This window comes from Eschrichtius robustus, chromosome 14, assembly GCF_028021215.1.
Source record: "Eschrichtius robustus isolate mEscRob2 chromosome 14, mEscRob2.pri, whole genome shotgun sequence".
In the NCBI taxonomy this organism is placed as follows: Eukaryota; Metazoa; Chordata; class Mammalia; order Artiodactyla; family Eschrichtiidae; genus Eschrichtius; species Eschrichtius robustus.
Window position 1 is genome coordinate 21,129,643 of NC_090837.1, and position 19,612 is coordinate 21,149,254.

Consider the following 19,612-nt stretch of genomic DNA (forward strand, 5'->3'; position numbering starts at 1 on the left):
TGATAACTTGGTTAAACCCGTGATTTAAATAGCCTTTCCCCAAAATGTATGCAAATCATTGAACACATACTGTGTTCATAGTTCTTGAGTTTGTGAGGAGATTACCATCACTCCACATTGGTCTGGAATGTTTTAGGGTTAAACCTTATGCCCACTCTTTTGGAAGTGATGCAGTGGGAGTATAACTATTTAGTTCTTTAGTACATTCATTTGGCACTTTTCAGATGAAGGTAAGTATTTTCTCATTTTGGTACCTGGAGAGGTGGCGAGCAGTTAAATGAATGGCCCAGAGTTCAGAAGAACCACCTTCAGGGTTGAGAACATAGACTTCAGTTATCTAGTAATAGTGCAATAACTTAGCCTTTTACAGGAAAGAACCATATATTTTTGATAACGTCTGTAATTTTTTTTTTTTAATCCAAAATATGTTTATTGGGATGGTTTCCCATTCATCTTGATCCTGGGGGCTTTTAGTGCCGCTTCCGTCTGAAGGAGCATTCTTCCGTAAGCCTTGCTTTTCCTCCTGTAGGCTGGCAGAGGACAGTAGAGCAGCCAACACACAAAACTACTGTTTGTGCATGGCTAAAGATGGTGGTGATTTTATAGCATCCTGGGCATTTCACATCCATGAAATAGGAATTGGGGCTCTGCACCAGGTGCTGCTGCTTGTCTGTCCTCTTCTGGAGAGGGATGAAGGAGATCCTTTGTGAGAGGCATGATCTTGTGGGGAGACCATCACTGTTGGAAAGGACGTCTGTAATTTTTTTGTTTGCTGTTTTTCCTATCAAGGAAATAAAAATTTTTTGAGTAGTGAAGTGAATTGCCAAATGAGAACCTGGTTTTGTTTTGTTTAGGAAGATTCTTACTGAACTAGAGTGTTTAAGTAGGTATTGCAGAGTCACCTAGGTGAATTCTCAAGCTGTGGATAATGAATCTGAAATCCAGCTAGATAAGGTCTCTGACCAAAGGTTATACCCATCTAGCTCATAGCATAGCCAAGGGCAGTAGTATCCTTTAGTATCCTTTTGTATATTTGAACTGCCACGTTAAGAACAAGCAGTCGAAGGCCACTTAGATGTTCACAGATGATTGTGTTTGTTAAATTCAGTTCTGAATTTTGGAATGAGGGGCCAAAACAGACTGATATTCTTGGAAGACCATAACGAGAGTTCAGAAACTGGGTTCTTGTTCCAGCTTCCCCAAAGAATTTATTTGATAATGAAATGATAGTAACAACAGTTAATTGCTTCATGCCAGTCACTTTTAAACATGGTCTAAAGTAATCTTTATAGCAGCCCTACTGGAATAAGGGTTATTCCTATCTTGCATTTGAGGAGACTGAGGCTCAAAGAGGTTAAGTTACATGCGAAAGGTTACACAGCTGCTAAGTGGCAGATGTAAGGCACCACGACTGAAGGCAGTAAGATTTATCTGGCCACATGGTTAGTGCTTTTAACCATTAGGCAAGACCTCCTACTGTAGTCAGTTTTACCTTGTTTCCTTGTCTATACAGCAGAGGGTTTACTTACCACTTTAAAAGTTTTCAATTTTAGTTTATCTCGATGAACCTTTTATTTGAGGATTCTGGGATATTTCTATTTCTTTTGCTATTTTATGGTTTTTTAATAGGAGAACAGAGCAAAGGCAAAGAATTGAACCTCAGTTGAGCCACTTGTTTGAAATTGGAGAATTTTCTGGGAATTTGACTTACCGTGTTGAATTGGAACCACTTGCTTGCATAAGCATTTTGAGGGTTGAATGTATCATTTTGGAAGCTCTGGAATTTATTACCTGGATCACACCTTAGAAGTTGTTTACGTCTGAATGTGTCCAGTCCTGCCAGAAGAAAATATGAACCCCAGAACACCTAGATAAGTTTTTGGTTTGTAGCCAATTTCAGGACCTTTCTTTATTGTGACTCGACTGGAAGTTCATTTCTAGAGGAAACAAATTTTTAATTTTCATAAAATGTGACTTGTTAATCGTAATGGTGGTAGATACATCTCCTCTGGCTTAAGTGGTGCAGTGTTACCTTTGGAGAAGGGAGGATTTGCCTTCTGCTTTGTTCTAATTAAAAAAAAAAAAAGACCATTTTAAGGTGTCTGACATCTACAATATTGCCATATTGAATTGTGAAAGAAGTGACCCTTTATCTCCCATTTAGCAGAGTCCAGGATAGAAGAGTAGAAATCAGTGTGGTGCAGTAAAGAGCATGGGCTTGGGAGCCAGCCAAGCTTATGTTTGGCTGCTTCCTGGCTGTGGCCTTGGGTAGGTCAACTTATCTGAGCCTCAGTTTTTTCATCTACAAAATGGGGCTAATCTGACAATGTTTATGAGAATTATGTAAAATAACGTTTATAAGGTAATTAGATCACACATGGTTCACAGTAAATATTGAATAGATGGTGACAATTATTTGTTTTATTTATAATATTACCTCATATAAACCAAAAGTTGGTCAGTGTGGTAGCAACTTGCTGTTTGGTGGTAGTCATTAGGCAGATGAATTTTTAATAAATTCTGGAGCATCTGTTGGAGATGATAAACCCCTGCCTTAAATTTTTTTTTTTTTTTTTGTGTTAGGTCTACAGTAACTGCTGATGGTTTTTCTCTTGATTATATCAGCATTAAGGTTTGAAGCAGGCCTGGGAAATTCTAACATGAAGGTCTTAGGCTAATTTGTTTTAATATTGCATGTTGCTCATATGAAATGATTGAAGTTAGGATTTTTAAATAAAAGTAGTTTTATGCTCTTACTGCTCTTTGGTGGTAGATTTTGTGACTGGTACTAAAATGTTCACAAGTAGTCAAGGGCCAGATACCAGATGTAGCGATGGTAGTGATGTTCCTTTGGCATAAGGGGCATATCTTAAATCACTCTGTATGCAGTATTGCTAAGTGCTCTGATAGAGCAGGGTGCTTAAGTATAAGATGCCTGCTTTCTATGTCTCTTCCTGTCTGCACATTTAATAACTTATTATCTTGAGCATATGATATTTTGGGGTTGTTTTATTGGTATGTGAAGTGAATGTAAAGGAACCTTTCAACTCTAGAGACCATATATCTTATGATTTATAATCCTGTTGAAATGTGGGTTCACACTCTAACTATATTAAAGCCATTAGAATGTAGAATGGTTGCCCTAGAATTTTTAGCTTTATTTTCTAGCAGTTAAGGCAATTAACTCTTGACAGCATATCCAAGGACTAAGCAGAAGCTATCACTGTGTGATGGGGTTATGGATAATCTATGGCTTTAAATTCAGGCTGCATATAAATAGACCATTTTCCTTACATAATGAGTAAATTTACACTTGAATTTGTCACTGGAAATGCTGAGCTGCAAAGCTATTTTGATCGTAGCACAAATGGTATAAAAGCCACAATCAGTTGAAAGTGAAAGAAGTTGTTAAAAATCTTTGTCTTTTTCCAGATGGTTGATCTTTCTTGGATCACATGCAAAGAATCTTTAGGTCTGTGAAGAAAATAATTTCCTTTGATATTTATACAGATATCTCTATCTCAACTGCCAGCTAGCAATGAGTGCACCTCTTTGAATGTTATTTGAAAAAAAGGGGAGAGCTTACACAGTTGGTACGTTTTAGGTTCTTATGAATTTAAGAGATACTTAGAAATTTGGCTTTAGCATTTGTTAGTAGGATCAGTTATTCAGTTGGAGGTTTGGAGAAGAATCCAAGTGTTGTCTCTGACCTTACCAACAGTTGTCGCAAAAGGCTCCTTTTATGATGTGTCAGCACACATCACAAAAGCACCCCTTAGCTACATTTTAAAGTATCTGTTAACTTATCTGAAATATGTATTGTGGAACAGCATTGATACTGTGTGGAACAACGAAGACATTTGGAATGTTTTCTTTAGATTCTAAATGTACAAGACACTTTTCTAAACATTGTGTAGAAAGCAGTAAACTCTTTGTGCTTGCCCTTTCGAGATCTTATTGAATTCTAAATGTCTTTAATTTTCATGTGAAACAATCAGAAATATGTATTGGTGAGAAGCAATTGCTGTTTCTGTTTGTGATTTCTTTGCCCTGATGGCAAAGGTAGCAGAATTAGTTTTCCAGATTATTGATATTCACCATTGTCACTACCAAAGGCCAGATAATCCCAAAGATTTCTGCATACAAATTGTAGTCTCATTCTTACTAAGATTGTACTCTTGTTTTTTTTTCCAGGAGCTGTATTTCTGATATTCCTTGACTTCAAGTACAAATTCTTTTTGAAATGAGAAATATTGCAGTAGAATTTTACTTTACATTTTAGCCTTCAAAATTAAAAAGAAAATTTAGAGTATAGAAAACTAATTCACTTTATAAGTTTCTTAGACAGGAAAACGATTGCTTGAAACCTTGAGAACAAAGATTTACTTTTAACTTATATTACCATCATCAAATCACTTTAATTTTCCAGCTTATTTTTCCCTATGTAATTAGTTGAAGTAATAAGCAGAATATATTTTTGTTTCTTCAATTGATAATTTGAAGAATTTAAGGTGATTTTGGAGACAAATTTTTTTTTAATGAGTTTGGTCTTTTATTTATTTATTTAAATTAATTTATTTATTTTTGGCTGCGTTGGGTCTTCGTTGCTGCACACAGGCTTTCTCTAGTTGTGGCGAGCGGTGGTTACTCCTGGTTGTGGTGCGCGGGTTTCTCATTGTAGTGGCTTCTCTTGTTGTGGAGCATGGATTCTAGGCACGTGGGTTTCAGTAGTTGTGGCTTGCGGGCTCTAGAGTGCAGGCTCAGTAGTTGTGGCGCATGGGCTTATTTGCGACGTGGGATCTTCCTGGACCAGGGCTCGAACCTGTGTCCCCTGCATTGGCAGGTGGATTCTTTTTTTTTTTTAATATTTTAAAAATTATTTTTAATTTTATTTATTTTTTAACATCTTTATTGGAGTATAATTGCTTTATAATGGTGTGTTAGTTTCTGCTGTATAACAAAGTGAATCAGCTATACATATATATATATCCCCATATCTCTTCCCTCTTGTGTCTCCCTCCCTCCCACCCTCCCTATCCCATCCCTCTAGGTGGTCACAAAGCACCGAGCTGATCTCCCTGTGCTATGCGGCTGCTTCCTGCCAGCTATTGGTTTTACATTTGATAGTGTATATATGTCCATGCCACTCTCTCAGTTTGTCCCAGCTTACCCTTCCCCCTCCCCGTGTTCAAGTCCATTCTCTGTAGGTCTGTGTCTTTAGTCCCGTCCTGCCCCTAGGTTCTTCATGACCATTTTTTTTTTTAGATTCTGTATATATGTGTTAGCATACGGTATTTGTGTTTCTCTTTCTGACTGACTTCACTCTGTATGACAGACTTCAGGTCCATCCACCTCACTACAAATAACTCAGTTTCATTTCTTTTTATGGCTGAGTAATATTCCACTGTATGTATGTGCCACATCTTCTTTATCCATTCATCTGTCGATGGACACTTAGGTTGCTTCCGTGTCCTGGCTGTTGTAAATAGAGCTGCAGTGAACATTGTGGTACATGACTCTTTTTGAATTATGGTTTTCTCAGGGTATATGCCCAGTAGTGGGATTGCTGGGTCGTATGGTAGTTCTATTTTTAGTTTTTTAAGGAACCTCCATACTGTTCTCCGTAGTGGCTGTATCAATTTACATTCCCACCAACAGTGCAAGAGGGTTCCCTTTTCTCCACACCCTCTCCAGCATTTATTGTTTGTAGATTTTTGGATGACGGCCATTCTCACTGGTGTGAGGTGATACCTCATTGTAGTTTTGATTTGCATTTCTCTAATGATTAATGATGTTGAGCATCCTTTCATGTGTTTGTTGGTAATCTGTGTATCTTCTTTGGAGAAATGTCTGTTTAGGTCTTCTGCCCATTTTTGGATTGGGTTGTTTGTTTTTTTGACATTGAGTTGCATGAGCTGCTTGTAAATTTTGGAGATTAATCCTTTGTCAGTTGCTTCATTTGCAAATATTTTCTCCCATTCTGAGGGTTGTCTTTTCGTCTTGTTTATGGTTTCCTTTGCTGTGCAAAAGCTTTTGAGTTTCATTAGGTCCCATTTGTTTGTTTTTGTTTTTATTTCCATTTCTGTAGGAGGTGGGTCAAAAAGGATCTTGCTGTGATTTATGTCATAGAGTGTTCTGGCAGGTGGATTCTTAACCACTGCGCCACCAGAGAAGCCCTTGGAGACAAATTTTTAAAATAAATAAAGATATGGATGTTTCTTGCAGGTGTACACTTTTCCTTGCAAAATTGTGGGGTTTTTTTTTTTCATGTAAAATAATTAAGAATTGGATTTTAGTCAGAAGAATTTGAGCTCTGTTAGGGGACTTGGAGATAAAATTTCTACATTTTGTTAATACATCATGGTACTGCCTTTGGATCAGCAACAGATATATTCACTGATCTCATGGGAGAAAGTTCTACCTAAAATTCCAAGAACTGGTAGTTTTAATTAAAAATTTGCATTTGTAAAAATTTGAAGATTTACTTGAGAAAAAACCAGTGTTCCTGGACACTTGAAATTTGGGTATTTATTTTATAAACAAGCGTTTTACAATTTGTTTTGAACAATGTAGTAAGTGCTCATAGATCCTAGACACTGCTTATTTAGTATTGGTATATTTCATTCTCAATTTTTAGAAATTTTCACTTTATCTATTGGCTGAAACTTTACATACAAAAAAATCAACTGGAATAACATGGTTATTTTTGAAAAATTGATGATGGTAATATGTGGGTTAATGCTTTTAAATTTTCTTTAATCAAAAGTCAGAGTTTCAGGACTCCCCTGGCAGTCCAGTGGTTAAGTCTCTGCACTTCCACTGCAGGGGGCACAGGTTCCATCCCTGGTCAAGGAACTAGGGTCCCACATGCCACACGGTGCGGCCAAAGAAAAAAAATGTCAGTTTCTAGGTGGTTCTAGGTAGACACATCTACTTTTATATCTAATGAGGACTATTATGGGAAATAGCACAAATTAAAGAAGGTGTAAATGGAGGAAGAAATGTAAGGAGACATCTTACACATAAATATCATCTTTATTGAGTTCTGAATAACATGGTAATTGTGAATTTATCCCACTCACATTTTGAGCAGCCTCCTAGAGGAGGAGATGACCATTGGCTACCCTCCTTGAAAGGGCTAACTTGAACAAGGGCCCTAGGAGACCACACCAAGCCCTTATCCTCTTAGGATAAGGAGGAATTGTTTAAGAGGGTCTTGGATTCCTTTCTTTAATGTGGAGAAAGTTTTGTTTTTGGCCAAAGTCAGGGAATGTCAAGAAATGGATTATTTTCTTTCTCCCCACTTTCAAATGGAGTATTTTTGCTTATAAATTGCACAAAACTGAATGGGTTTTCACCAGTAAATCACACAAAGGTATTGGTAAAGCTGAATGCTAGCAATTTGTCCATTGAGAATTCTTAAAAGATATGCAGAAACTGACAGCTGGTTAAGGCAATGAAAAATGAAATACAGGCATTTTTCAGGGTAGAATACGAATAGTGAAAAACACTGTTTTAGCAGTAGTACACATAGGAATCTTTGAATGTTTTAGAGTGGGTTCCCCTACTCAAAATAGTAAGAATAAACATTTTTGAGTAGATAGCAGGACTTGGCAGGTTAACACTTGAGGACTACTAGTGAGCTCTGGAAAGACTTGAATTGTGGGGAAATTTAAACTTCAATAATGTAAATTGATGATGCAAATGACAATTTTAGGTGTTTTTTTTCCGAAAACTTTTAAATATGTTATAACCTTAACTTTTTATTAGGAATCATAGTTTAATTCCATAATTCTTTTCCTGACTCTCAATATTTATCATTTCAGAACCACTCATGAATTCTTGTTTGGTGCTCTTGCTGAACTAGTTGATAATGCAAGGTATGTAGTCTTCAGGCATACAGTCTCTGCTTGAAAACTTTTTGGGTCGTGTGACCTTTGCTCTCTGAAGACTTGGGAGAAAGGCAAATTCTGTTGCAAGCGCGACTCATTCCTAAGAAGCCTCTTACCCAAAAAGTATTTTTAATAGCACATTAGTTGATACCTTAATTCATTCATTGCTGTGCTCCAGCCTAAAAATAGTGAATTTATGACCTCCAAAGCTACCTTCCCTTGTGTATTAGAGCAAGATAATTGTAGTGAAACACGGAATTAAGATAAAAAATTAGTTATCTAATTACTAGGACAGACAAGCTCTGTTTTAATTTGTGCTACCAGGACAGTACACTGTCTAATGTCTTTAAAATTATGTCAGAGTTCTGTGTCTTCCCAAAATGTATAATCAGCTCTCTGTATCTGCAAGTTCTGCATCTGTGATTCAATGAACCATGATCGAAAGTATTTGAAAGTTCCAGAAAGTTCCAAAAAAGCAAAACTTGAATTTGTTGCATGCTGGCAACTATTTACATAGCATTTACATTGTATTAGTTATCATAAGTAGCCTAGAGATGATTTTAAGTAGACGTGAGGATGTGCATAGGTTATATGCAAGTACTATACTATTTTATATAAGGGAGTTGAGCATCTGCAGATTTTGGTATTCCTGGGTGGTCCTGGAACCAATCCCCTGCAGATACTGTGGAGTGACTGTATTTTATTGTCAGATGACTCAGGTTGATCAAAGCATCTTCCATTGTTAGCAACTGTGCTTAGAAGAAATCATTTTTTAGCACTGTGTTATACTGAACTCTTAGTGATAGAAACCTATAAATGTTACTGAGCAAGACTGAAAAGTTTGGGTTGGTTCAGAGATAAATAGCAAAGTCCAAATCAAAAGTCTGTTTATAATTATATCACTAAAATATTATCTCAGTCTTGTTTCTGAATGCAAACATAAAATTCAGACACGGCGTTTATTGACCAAGTGTTGATGACTAATGAAGGAAGAAGAGGATAAGAGTGGACAGAAGTACTTTCTAAACAGACCTCCAGTTAATGACAGAATGATAATTATGTCTGCCTATGTCCATGCTATAAACCTATACTGTTATTACTTTTATTGTTATTATTCACTGGACTGCTCATGGAAGTGTGCTGGTTAACAAGTTGTTTAACTAGAAAGCTCCCATTTTCAGTGTTTTCAATTATTTTAATCCTGGTTGACTTATAATTTTTATATTCAATTAAAAAATGTTGTAGCTTAATGGAACTGTGTTTGAATTTCTCACTTGTTAGTTTAGTGAGACTGTAGTGTGTTTTGTCAGACTGCTTTTTTGTATATCATACGGTGAACTGGAGATTGTCTGGGAGTGTATGTTCCTGCTCATGCACACATTTTGCCAATCTCTTTTATTTTTGAAAATGTTTTTATGTCTTTGAGAATAGGCACATGTAGAGTTATATGGATTTGAGTGGATTTTTCACATTTAAAACCAATGAAACTCTGTGCCTCATTTTCCTTGTCTACAGTTGGCAGAATTGGACTAGATTACTTTCAAGCCTTTATGGAAGACTTCATTGATGACTGAACTTTTATTTCAGCTGATGGCTGGAGTCTAGTGGGCTGTCCCAACTTCCTTTCAAGTTTAGGGAGGATAAGATTATGGGCTCATGAATCAGTCTGCTGACTATAGTGTGTATACCATGAGACCTGATTTTTCTTAGGCTTTGTGGCAGGTTGTTGTTTTCTTTTTTCCTCAAATTTTGGTGAGAAGAAAAAATGGACAAGTTATTGGAACATTGTTTATGATTGCAATCAAATGAGTGATTGGAATCATTTCCTAGTGTGTAAAAGAAATGTTCTTTTTTATCCTCTAAAAAAGGATAAAACATTTTTTAGATGTTTTTAAACATCTAAAAAATGTTGTTTTTAGATGTTTTCACTGTGAAATTTTTATTAAAAAAGTGTGTCTAGGTGCTATGTATCCTGTGATTATTTTAAATAATTTGGAGCTCCAGAAGTGTTTCATAGACATGTAAGGAAAATTGTGTTACCAAATGTAACACAAAAGTATAGAATTTCTTTATGACTTCCTGAAGATAGATTCAAAATAGTATGTATCCCCCTCAAAATATTGTGCATCTTGATGGTTGATATTTTCATATTCGCATTTGAATCTTGGTTTTTTTTTTCTTTTAACTTTGCAGAGATGCTGATGCCACCAGAATCGATATTTATGCAGGTAAGACAGACATCAGTCCTTTCTTCTAATGCCCAGTTCCCGAAAGCATTTATTGCTGTGCCTAAGAAGAAATGAGTGGGAAAAAACTGGTTTTTGGAGCGTGGGTAGACAGCCTGATTACTCCAGGTCTTAGGGAGAAACAGGGCAGCCCTGGTCAGGCGTGTAATAGAAATCAAGAATATTCGTGTAAAGGAACTAACACGGGGTGCCCAGATCTATAGATCTATTTAAATAAATCCACTAGGAGATTTATGGGGGTGATGGGGAGTGAAATGACCAAGTACCACTGATTGTCCTGATTGGAGTTAGCAGGTGACCAGGTTTGTGGTTCCTGCAGCCAAAGAGAGATCTTGTTGAAGGCCATCTTCTCCCTCTGCAGCCTTGGTGAGGACAAGTCCCAACTTGGAGAGTTGCTGGTGTTAGTTGTATAAAACAGTTGTGTAACCAGGTTGACACTGAGGTCTGCAGAGATGTTCTCAGGCAGAGAAGTCATGTAGGAAGAAGGGCTGCTTTGCTTCGAATTTAAAGATATTGACAGCGTCTACTATTTTTGCCTAATTGGCTCTGCTCTTCGGCAGTAAGATCCTTTTTTTTTTAATGGAGTGGGTACAACAGTGGAAGAAATCTTAGTCATTATTATTTATGTATTTATTATTTGATAAGTAGCTTGCTTTTTGCCTGTTCAGTGTTTGTACCAGCACATTTTTTGGTCATTTGAGTGCTAAAAATTTGGAAGTGGAACAGAGGAAGACGGCTTTTAAATCCAATTTGGGTAGCATTGTCTAGCCTTTGAGAAAACTTGAGTGTTTTTATGGGAATATATGGTTATCAAATAATCCCTCTTTTTCTTCACAGACCTGTTTGATAAATGGGGATAATCACACAATAGGAAGTAATTCTTAGAATTTCCAATGCCATATAATTATAAAGAATCTCCCCAGATATGAATTTCTTATGCCTTTCTTTGGAGCAAAGAAAATATTCAGAACAGCTAAAAAGTCAGCTATACTGCTTAAATTCTAAAAGCCTTCTGTTCAGAAGGCTCTGCCAAAGTGGTGAAAATAAGACTACTTTTATTTTTAGAAGAAAATAACAGGAAAAGGGGGCATAGCAGCAGAATGTTAGAAGATGGTTACTAAACCCTCGGGCCAGATGGAGGCATCATTCCCAAGCCACAGTATGTCTTACATCCCAATGTGCTTTAGTGAGGAGTAGTAACCACTACCTCTGAAAGAAAGGGTGGCTGTTTTAATCATTGCACAGATGGCAAAGCAGAGAATGGGCCTCCACTCCAAGTGATGTTGAAGGGACAAATCATCATAGCCAAATCTATTTGGAAGAAGCTTTTTTTTATTTTGGCCGAGCCACGCAGCCTATGGGAGTTTAGTTCCCAGACCAGGGATCGAATCGGAGGCCCCAGCAGTGAGAGCGCCTAACCACTGGACCACCAGGGAATTACTGGAAGAAGCTTTTTAAAAGAGATCATCCCTGCTCCTTCTTACCACCTTTGGTGGGTGAATTTCAGCAAGGAAATCTAGTGCTTTACACTTAGAATGCAGCAGAACAAACAGTTGGATTTCAATTTAAATGAAAAGGGCCCAGTGTGCATTTATTCTGTGCTCAGTGTTACTGCTGTTGTGTTTTGGGAGGAGTCCAGAGAGCATGAGATGGGGCCTTTGCTAAATTCTCATTAGAGAACTTAGTCGCTAATTGGAGAGACAGTTAGCACTCTACAGATGATTAGAGAACAATAACTTGATCTTGAGGGAACTGTCAAGGTAGTTAAGGATTAAATGGTGTGATAGAAGCACTAAGCACTATAGCATTTTGGAAAAAGACTTGATTTACTCTCAAGTACCTTGAGATTGGGAATCTTGACTGAGGTGCCCCTAACTTCACACTTTTCTACCTCAGTGCCATATTAACACATTCAACAGGAGGAATAAAAGCAACCTCATTTTACAAGTAGAATAATAGAATTAGTAATATAAAGTTTTTGTTCTTACTATATCGGGGAAAGTATCTTCCTGTCTCCCATTCTGAAACTAGATTGATAACTGAACTCGGAAATCTCCCCAGACATCAGATGTAGTTTGAATTCGCCACACATTCACATTGTAATTTAAAGAAGGGTGAGAAAGGAACCAGACTCCCGTACCCAAAGCATTCCTGTTAGATGGGGCCAGACCATAACGTGCCTGTCAGAAGTAGACTGTGTTTTTATTGATTTTCTAGACTTCTTGGATAGGGACTGCCATGCCTCAAAGAAAGATCCCTTTTATGATGCCAGGTCAATGGAGCTGAAACGAATACTGCTCAAACACATTACAAAGTACGAGGAACTTGAGTGTCGTTCTGTTACAGCCTCTGCTGAGGACAACATCATTTTATCACCTCTGACTTTTGACTTATAGCTCCATCTCACATCTCCTTTCCAGCTTCTTTCTTTTTCCTGTTCTCCCCAATGGGAGTTGGATGGTGGAACGTTGGGCTAACTTGGAGAAGCCAGACTTGGTCATGTTGGGGGAAACTTAGATGTGCAGCCTTCCACACTGGGTCTGTGATTGTACATAGCTGCTACCAGGGCCTGAAGCACAACTGCAAAGAAGGTAGTTTGGCTTTGCCCTCCTTGTCTTGCTTCTGAGATGCATGCTGGGACAGGGAGGCAGACAACCTCCAGCTGCCTAGACTCCCCTCTGTCCAGAACTCCCCCATCTTCATAAAAATCCTTTGCTTAGAGGCTTTAGATAGCACTCAATTGACTGACTAAAGTGAATAGAATGTGTTAGGAATGCATCTCTAACTGCTGGAATGTCTGGGGAGATAGGTTCGAGCAGAGAGGCCTTCTAGTTCTTGCTAGCTGTAGCTCTCTGCTTCTAAAAGAGTGGTCCAGTGGTGGACAGTATTGGCATCACCTGGGAGCTTGTTAGAAATGCAAATTCTCAGGTACCACCTCCGACCCACACTACTAGACTCTGCAGGGTGGAGCCCCGAATCTGTATTTTAACAGGCTCTTCAGGTGATCCTTATGCACACTGCCTTTGCTCTAGCTGACACTCAGTCTCCTTCTGCTTAAACCCTCCTGCTTACTGATCTGCTACAGGGAGTAGCATCCTATGGACTGTAAGCTCCCTGAAGGCAGTGATCACATCCGCATTGTTCTTGGCTATTATCTTCATCACAGAGCCAGGCACATCCGAATAACTGAGTGATTGGGATAAGCATTTTAGCCAAGTGAAGATGCCATACTGCCTCCTTACAGAGTTGAAGGAGTTACTGCTGTGTCAGCTAGTCTGTTTTGGCCCTGAGGCAGTGCCACACGTGACCGTGGACCTGAGCACTGCTAGCTGCTTACAGGCTGTTGGTCACTGTGTGGCCAGGAGGACCCTCCATAGGTGGGTCTCTTACTCTCATAAACATATGAAAAAGCTTTAAAATGAAGTCCTTGGGCATGAAAGGGTTCTCAGACCCACTGTTAAGTGATGATTGTGTGTTAAAACAGCCTGTGTGGACTTCCCTGGTGGCACAGTGGTTAAGAATCCGCCTGCCAATGCAGGGCACACGGGTTCAAGCTCTGGTCTGGGAAGATCCCACATGCCGTGGAGCAACTGAGCCCGTGCACCACAACTACTGAGCCTGCGCTCTAGAGCCTGCGAGCCACAACTACTGAAGCCCGTGCGCCTTGAGCCTATGCTCCACAACAAGAGAAGCCACTGCAATGAGAAGCCTTCACACCGCAGCGAAGAGTAGCCCCCGCTTGCTGCAACTAGAGAAGGCCCGCGCGCAGCAACGAAGACCCAACACAGCCAGACATGAATAAATTAAAAAAAAAAAAAAAGCATCAAAATTAAAAAAAAAGAAAAACAGCCCGTGAGTCCTGTTCTACCAAACATAAGGACCTAGAAGTAATTCCTAGGTAGTGTTCAAGAAATGCCAGTAATCAATCCTTGGAGATTTTTCAGATACACTTGGCTTGAACCAATTTCTAGATTCCAAAGCAGAGTCTTCATGTACGTTTTATGGCTAAAGCATACAGCAAATGGCTCTTGGCTAGATTTAGAACACTTCCTTTACCACGCTCTGTTCCTGACCCAGTTTGAGTCTCCATATGACACTTTGCTTCCTCCAGAAGAAAACTTTGAGGAATTTTTGCACCTTTTTTGCACTTGCTTCTGCTTACTAGATCTTATTTGGGTTCTCCAGACTGATAAAAGACACTGCCATGGGAAAAATTTTCTTATCTACCAGTAGTACTTCCAAGAAGGTCCTTATTCTCGAACTTTCAGGAAGCACCTGTGATTAATGTTTCAGCAAAGTTCAGCTTCCTGAACATTGAATGATACTTGAAAATCTCTGTGGCTTATAGTACTTCTGAAATAGCATTTTAAATTACATTAACTAATTTAAATTACATTAACTAATTTGGCACGGATTGGTCCATTTAACAGAGGTGGTTATGACTTACTTGAATATTTAGCTTGAGGGGAGGACAAAGAGCATTTTAAACTGAGGTTCCACTGCTTAGGTAGTTGGGTGAAGTTGGTGAACTGCAGCTTGGGGGAGACAAAAATGTCCTCAATTAGGAAATAGACTCCAAGGCAGCCTGGGGCTTATCCCTATAGTACCTTAAACTGACCTTCTTCCTTTTTAGTACAAACGCTCTCCTGATTCCAAGGCCTGTGCTCTTCTTCCTTTGCCTGCCTAGTCCTCATCACTGGGGTCAAAAGTCACCTTGGAAACTCTAGTTTGGTCCCCTTCCCTATTTGGGAATCTCTTCTCCAGTGTTTCTGACGTGCTTGGACCCAGACTGCTCTGAGTGACCACTTGCTGCTGTAGAGACAGCTGCTGAAGGAAGGGGTTCTTCTAGCCACTGGAATGGCACCCTTAGTCTCATGCATTTCCTTCCTGTCGGCCAGGACACCCTGCCACACACAGCTGCTCTGTCTCTTACTGTCGAAGGACTGTTCCTCCCTCCAGTCGAGCAGGTCCAGTTGGAAACCAGGCAGCTCTCACTACACTCTGTGCCATCTCACTTCTGGGATGGGGAGCTATTTGAAGGACCCATAGCAAGGAGGGGATGTGACGATGAATACTGATGGCTCAGAAACTATGGTTGGCCTGGGGATAGTCACATACTGACTCAGTAATTCACCTTCTAGATAGCAGCTGCCACCACTGTGTCCGTAGCCTGTCTGGCCCGATCACTTTATCTGAAGGCTACCCCAAACTTAACCCACAAACGAGGTGCCCTGTTGAATTTGAGCACTGTTGATGAGGTACAGCATGTAGTAGTTGGAGTACTTTAGTGTCCACAGCAGGAGGCAGAGGTGGAAAAAATCCAGGTGCAGAGAGGCAGAAGGATGGTTAAGGTGTGTATGAAATCTGTGCATGTTCAGTGGCCCTGGCTGTGGCTAGATGCTGGACTAGGTATTCTCTGTCCCCTCTTATAGATTCTCTCATGCTTTGTCGTTAACTAGAATGCATTGGAGAGCCTTTGATGGAAATTCCTACCATCAAGGGCCCTGACATTTAACTCACACTAGCTAGGACTGTTAGAAGGAGAAGGCCTTTTTGGACTAAGCTTCACATTGATCCACCTTCCGATCACACACAAGTTGCCGCCCTCTGGTGGGTAACTGCCCAGTAATGGCAGCTCCTTCTTTTACAGAAAGGCGAGAGGACCTTCGCGGAGGATTTATGCTTTGTTTTTTGGATGATGGAGCAGGAATGGATCCAAGTAAGTGTTGGGCTGATTGCTTCTTTTGGGGAGGATGTAACCATTTTTACAAAATGCTTATTGTGTTAACTTGTTTTTCTGTTTGCTCACTCTTGTGACTAGAAGGGAGAGGGAGGTCTCTTGCAACATCTCAGGCTTAGTTCCACTCACGGATTTGCTGGGTCTTGTTCTAGCATGGGAGATAGGATCTGAATGGCAGCCTGAAGTCCGTCAGATTACCTGTCTCTTGACATTGTATTTATCAGCTTGTGTAACATCCTGGAGCTGGAACTGTGGTGGCCTCCCCCAGCCTTATTACCACGTTCTGGTAACAGAACAAGGGCCTAGTGATGGCGGTACTGACAGGCCAGTCAGAGGTTTCCTCCATTTGCCTCATGGTTGTGAATTTCCTTGGACAGAGGCTTTCAGTAGACAGACAGCCCTGCTTGGATTTAACAAGGCTCAGACCTTTGATTTTTGAGAGTCTGGGAAAGAAGAGCAAACTTTTCATTTTCTCTTGTGTCCGCCACTTCAGGTGATGCTGCCAGTGTGATCCAGTTTGGGAAGTCAGCCAAGCGAACGCCTGAGTCCACCCAGATTGGGCAGTACGGGAATGGGTTAAAATCGTAAGTATACTAGAAGCCTGTCCCAGGACTTGAAACAAAATCGAGCAATTCCCTCCTGCTTCTGTCCAATGAAAATGTTCCTCGTCCTTGTCCCTCCATCACTGTAATTCTGGAACAGGAGGAGAGTCGGGAAAGAGTTGTGGTTTGGGGACTTAGCAGCTGATGTCCAGTCTACATCACAGATCAATGAGTATGGACATCCAAAATCATTGAGGTGGGAGAAGTTGTAGGTTTCTCTTGGCACTGTGCTCTGGAACAGCACCTCTCCTCCTACTGAAAATTCTTATTTTTACCCTGTGGTTGAAGATGCAAGTGGCTGTTTTGTGGGCTTGGGTTGGTTATGAGATGGTGAGGGGGTCACTCCGTGGTGCAGCGTGTCCCCTGAGCACCTGTCACGCTTTGTGCCAGGCACTGGGGATCCAGGGTGAGTGAGTGAGAGACCCGAAACCCCCCCGCCACCACCAAAGGACCTGGTTGCTACTCACATGTCCTGCCAGACCCTGTAGCAAGGACCTACCTAATGTCTCCCTATCCCTTGGGACTTCTTTCTCAGCCCTTGGTTCCCACTTGTTTGGCATTTGGAATGTGGTGTTCTGGTTTTGAGTGAAGCCCCAAGAGAAAGATTTCTATTTCTGAAATGCTCACTTCCAGCTGTACATACCTTTGGATGGAATAAGATTCAGTGGGATTGGAGTTTGTACAAATGGAATTCTGAGTCACGTTTCTAGTCTTGCTGTGGAAATGTGTTGTTTTATTTGAGGGTAGTGTTTGGTTGGGCAGCAGCATCAGTTGTCCCTCCACGCAGCCGGCTTGGGTGTATGGGGAAGAGAGAGGTTGCTTCCCATGATGGCAAGGACCTGGTACCTGGATCTCCCACTTGTCTCTCAATAACAAGCACTTACCATGTGCTGGCCACTGTGCTAAAAACTTTACTTGGATGATTTCGTTTAATCCTCACCATAGCCCTGTGAGGTATAGGTACTATGATTCTCATCTTCAGATGAGAAAATTGAGGTTTATAGGGGTGAAGTGACTTGCCCAAAGGTGTGAAAATGCCCAGGTGTAGAGCTGAGATATGCACCACGTCTTTCTGACTGCAAGGCCGGAGCTGCTGTCCATCTCACTTCAGTCAAACCAAAGTTCAAATCTGACATCAGCCGCTTAATTGCTTCTGTGAGCCTCAGCCTCCTCCTTTGTAAATTGAGATTGTAACACATATGAGTAGGTTAAGAATTAAATGCTATCATTACTGTGAGAGCCCTAGCCTAGTTTCTCCCTTCTTACTGTATCTCTCCTTTGATCTTTCCATGGTAGATTTTTGGCCTGATTTGGTGGGTCTGGGGTAGGGCCCAGGTGATTGTGGTGTGGTGATCTAAGTTTCCAACAACTGAGGTCTCCTAGAGTCAGATGTAAGAAACCCTGACTTCCCTTCTGGATTATAGATAAAACCCCCTTCTGGTTTTATCAGCTCTGTGACTTAAGACAAGCCATTTCACCTTCTCTGAGTATCTGTTTCCTACTGTAGAAAATGGGCTTCTAAACTCTGACATTCTTCCTTACTGAGGAAGTTTCAGGAGCAAATGAAATGTGATTCTGGAAGTGCTTAGAAGACCAGGAAGGAAAGCATACCGAAGTTGAGAGTGTTGTCATCAGCGTATTTTGGTAGAACGACTTTTGAGAAGGCGCCATTGAGATGGAGCCATCTAGTGTTCAGAGTGAATTCATTTTGAAACCAGTGTAGAAGTTGAAAGAGTTTCAGGAGGAAGTGATTTGTGGTGAGAATAGGGCTGTGAAGCAGAGAAGCCAACAGAGAAGTGGCATTTCTGGGTTGTTGCTATTTACCCTCCAAGGTCAGGATCAAAGACACGGAAGAGGCACAAAGTGACAGGTTTTGCCAAATTGGGGTAAGAGCAAGCTTTGGCAGAAGGCAAGCTAATGTGCCTCGTTTTGCCACCGGTAAGTTTCAGAGAGGCAGGAGGAGGACTGTGAGATTGTCTCGGGAGGGAGCATTGCCAGTACCTCGGGAACTGGAGGAGGAGAAAAACAACTTGGCAGCCACCAGGGTGTCTCTGGATAGTGTCCTGGTGATTTCCTGAACATTTGGGGAAATGGGGCATGGCGTTCATTTGCATACTTGGCACACTGGCCCAGTTTGTATTTGTATTTACATAGAAGGGAGTAATAAGGCTTCCCGCCGCCGTCACCTCCCTGGGGTATTAGGAGGACTAATGAGGTAATAGCCATAAAGCCAGAAGCTGCTCAGAAGACAGGTCAGTGGGTCCTGCTCCCATTGGTGCTTCACGCTTTTGCCCTGTTCAGTGTTTCCCGGAAAGGCCTGTCCTTGCCTGCTCCTCAGAAGGATTAACTCAGCCAAATAGAGGAAGGAGCAGTTGATTCCGTTCAGACTTTTGCCCTGTGGAAGTCAGCCTGGAGGCACATTTTTCAGAAACCAGTTGCTTCCTAAAGCAGGGACCTGTGGCTTAATGAGTTGAAGTGGCAAAACAATTCAAGACACAAGATGGTTGTGGTTACAGGACATGAGCCAATTGTAGGCCTCCTTGGAACTGTGTTCAACAGCGATACTTTGGTTAGCCCTGTGTTTGGCTGAGCCTTGGGGTCATCCTGGTTTTTTGAGGACTTGTGAGCATAGGCAGTAGGCTGTTCCCTTGATGGTGCTGCTGTTTGATGAGTGGATGGGAGGGGAGTTTGTGTCACTGAAGGAAGGACGGGGTGAGACCTGGATGTGTTCAGTGTGGAAGATGATGTGTGTGTTGGAGGTGTTACTGGAGTGAAACCTGGTGGCTCACAGTCAGGCTACAGCAGCCCTGTGTGGCTGGGAAGAAACCAGAGCACAGGCAGTGACAGGCTGGGGTGAGACTCCCCCGGGGCTGATGCTTGGTGGTGAGAGAATCCTGCGTGCTGGGTAGATGTGGTCGAGAAGGTGATGAGGAGAAACTGAGGCCCACGGAAGAGGAGGAGGAGGAGTGTCGGGAGTGGGGGTCGGGGAGGAGAGGGAGCGAGGGCTGTGGAGCTCAGCTCAGGGTCCTGGGTCCCAGGGAGGCCTTTAGGGGAGCCCTCCGAAGGCAGTTTCATCACGTCCAGAGGGGGGATTTGCTCTTTCCTCAGATGAGCTTTTGAATCCCTAGGAGA

The 19,612-nt window shown here is 41.0% G+C and overlaps 1 protein-coding gene and 1 pseudogene across 9 annotated transcripts in view; one reads left to right on the forward strand and one right to left on the reverse strand.

Annotated features, from left to right (window-relative positions):
* MORC2 (MORC family CW-type zinc finger 2) overlaps positions 1 to 19,612 on the forward strand; it is a 63,141-nt gene that overhangs the window by 1,831 nt on the left and 41,698 nt on the right. For all 9 annotated transcript variants that reach the window (XR_011076200.1, XM_068562648.1, XM_068562647.1 and 6 more), the window contains exons 2-5: positions 7,827 to 7,880; positions 10,086 to 10,120; positions 15,789 to 15,857; positions 16,372 to 16,462. Coding sequence is in view for 8 of the 9 variants with exons in the window: in XM_068562648.1 (XP_068418749.1) it covers positions 7,827 to 7,880; positions 10,086 to 10,120; positions 15,789 to 15,857; positions 16,372 to 16,462 (249 nt within the window). In the remaining variant the exon portion in view is untranslated. The remainder of the gene's footprint in view (positions 1 to 7,826; positions 7,881 to 10,085; positions 10,121 to 15,788; positions 15,858 to 16,371; positions 16,463 to 19,612) is intronic.
* Positions 471 to 717, reverse strand: LOC137776636 (small ribosomal subunit protein eS27-like; annotated as a pseudogene).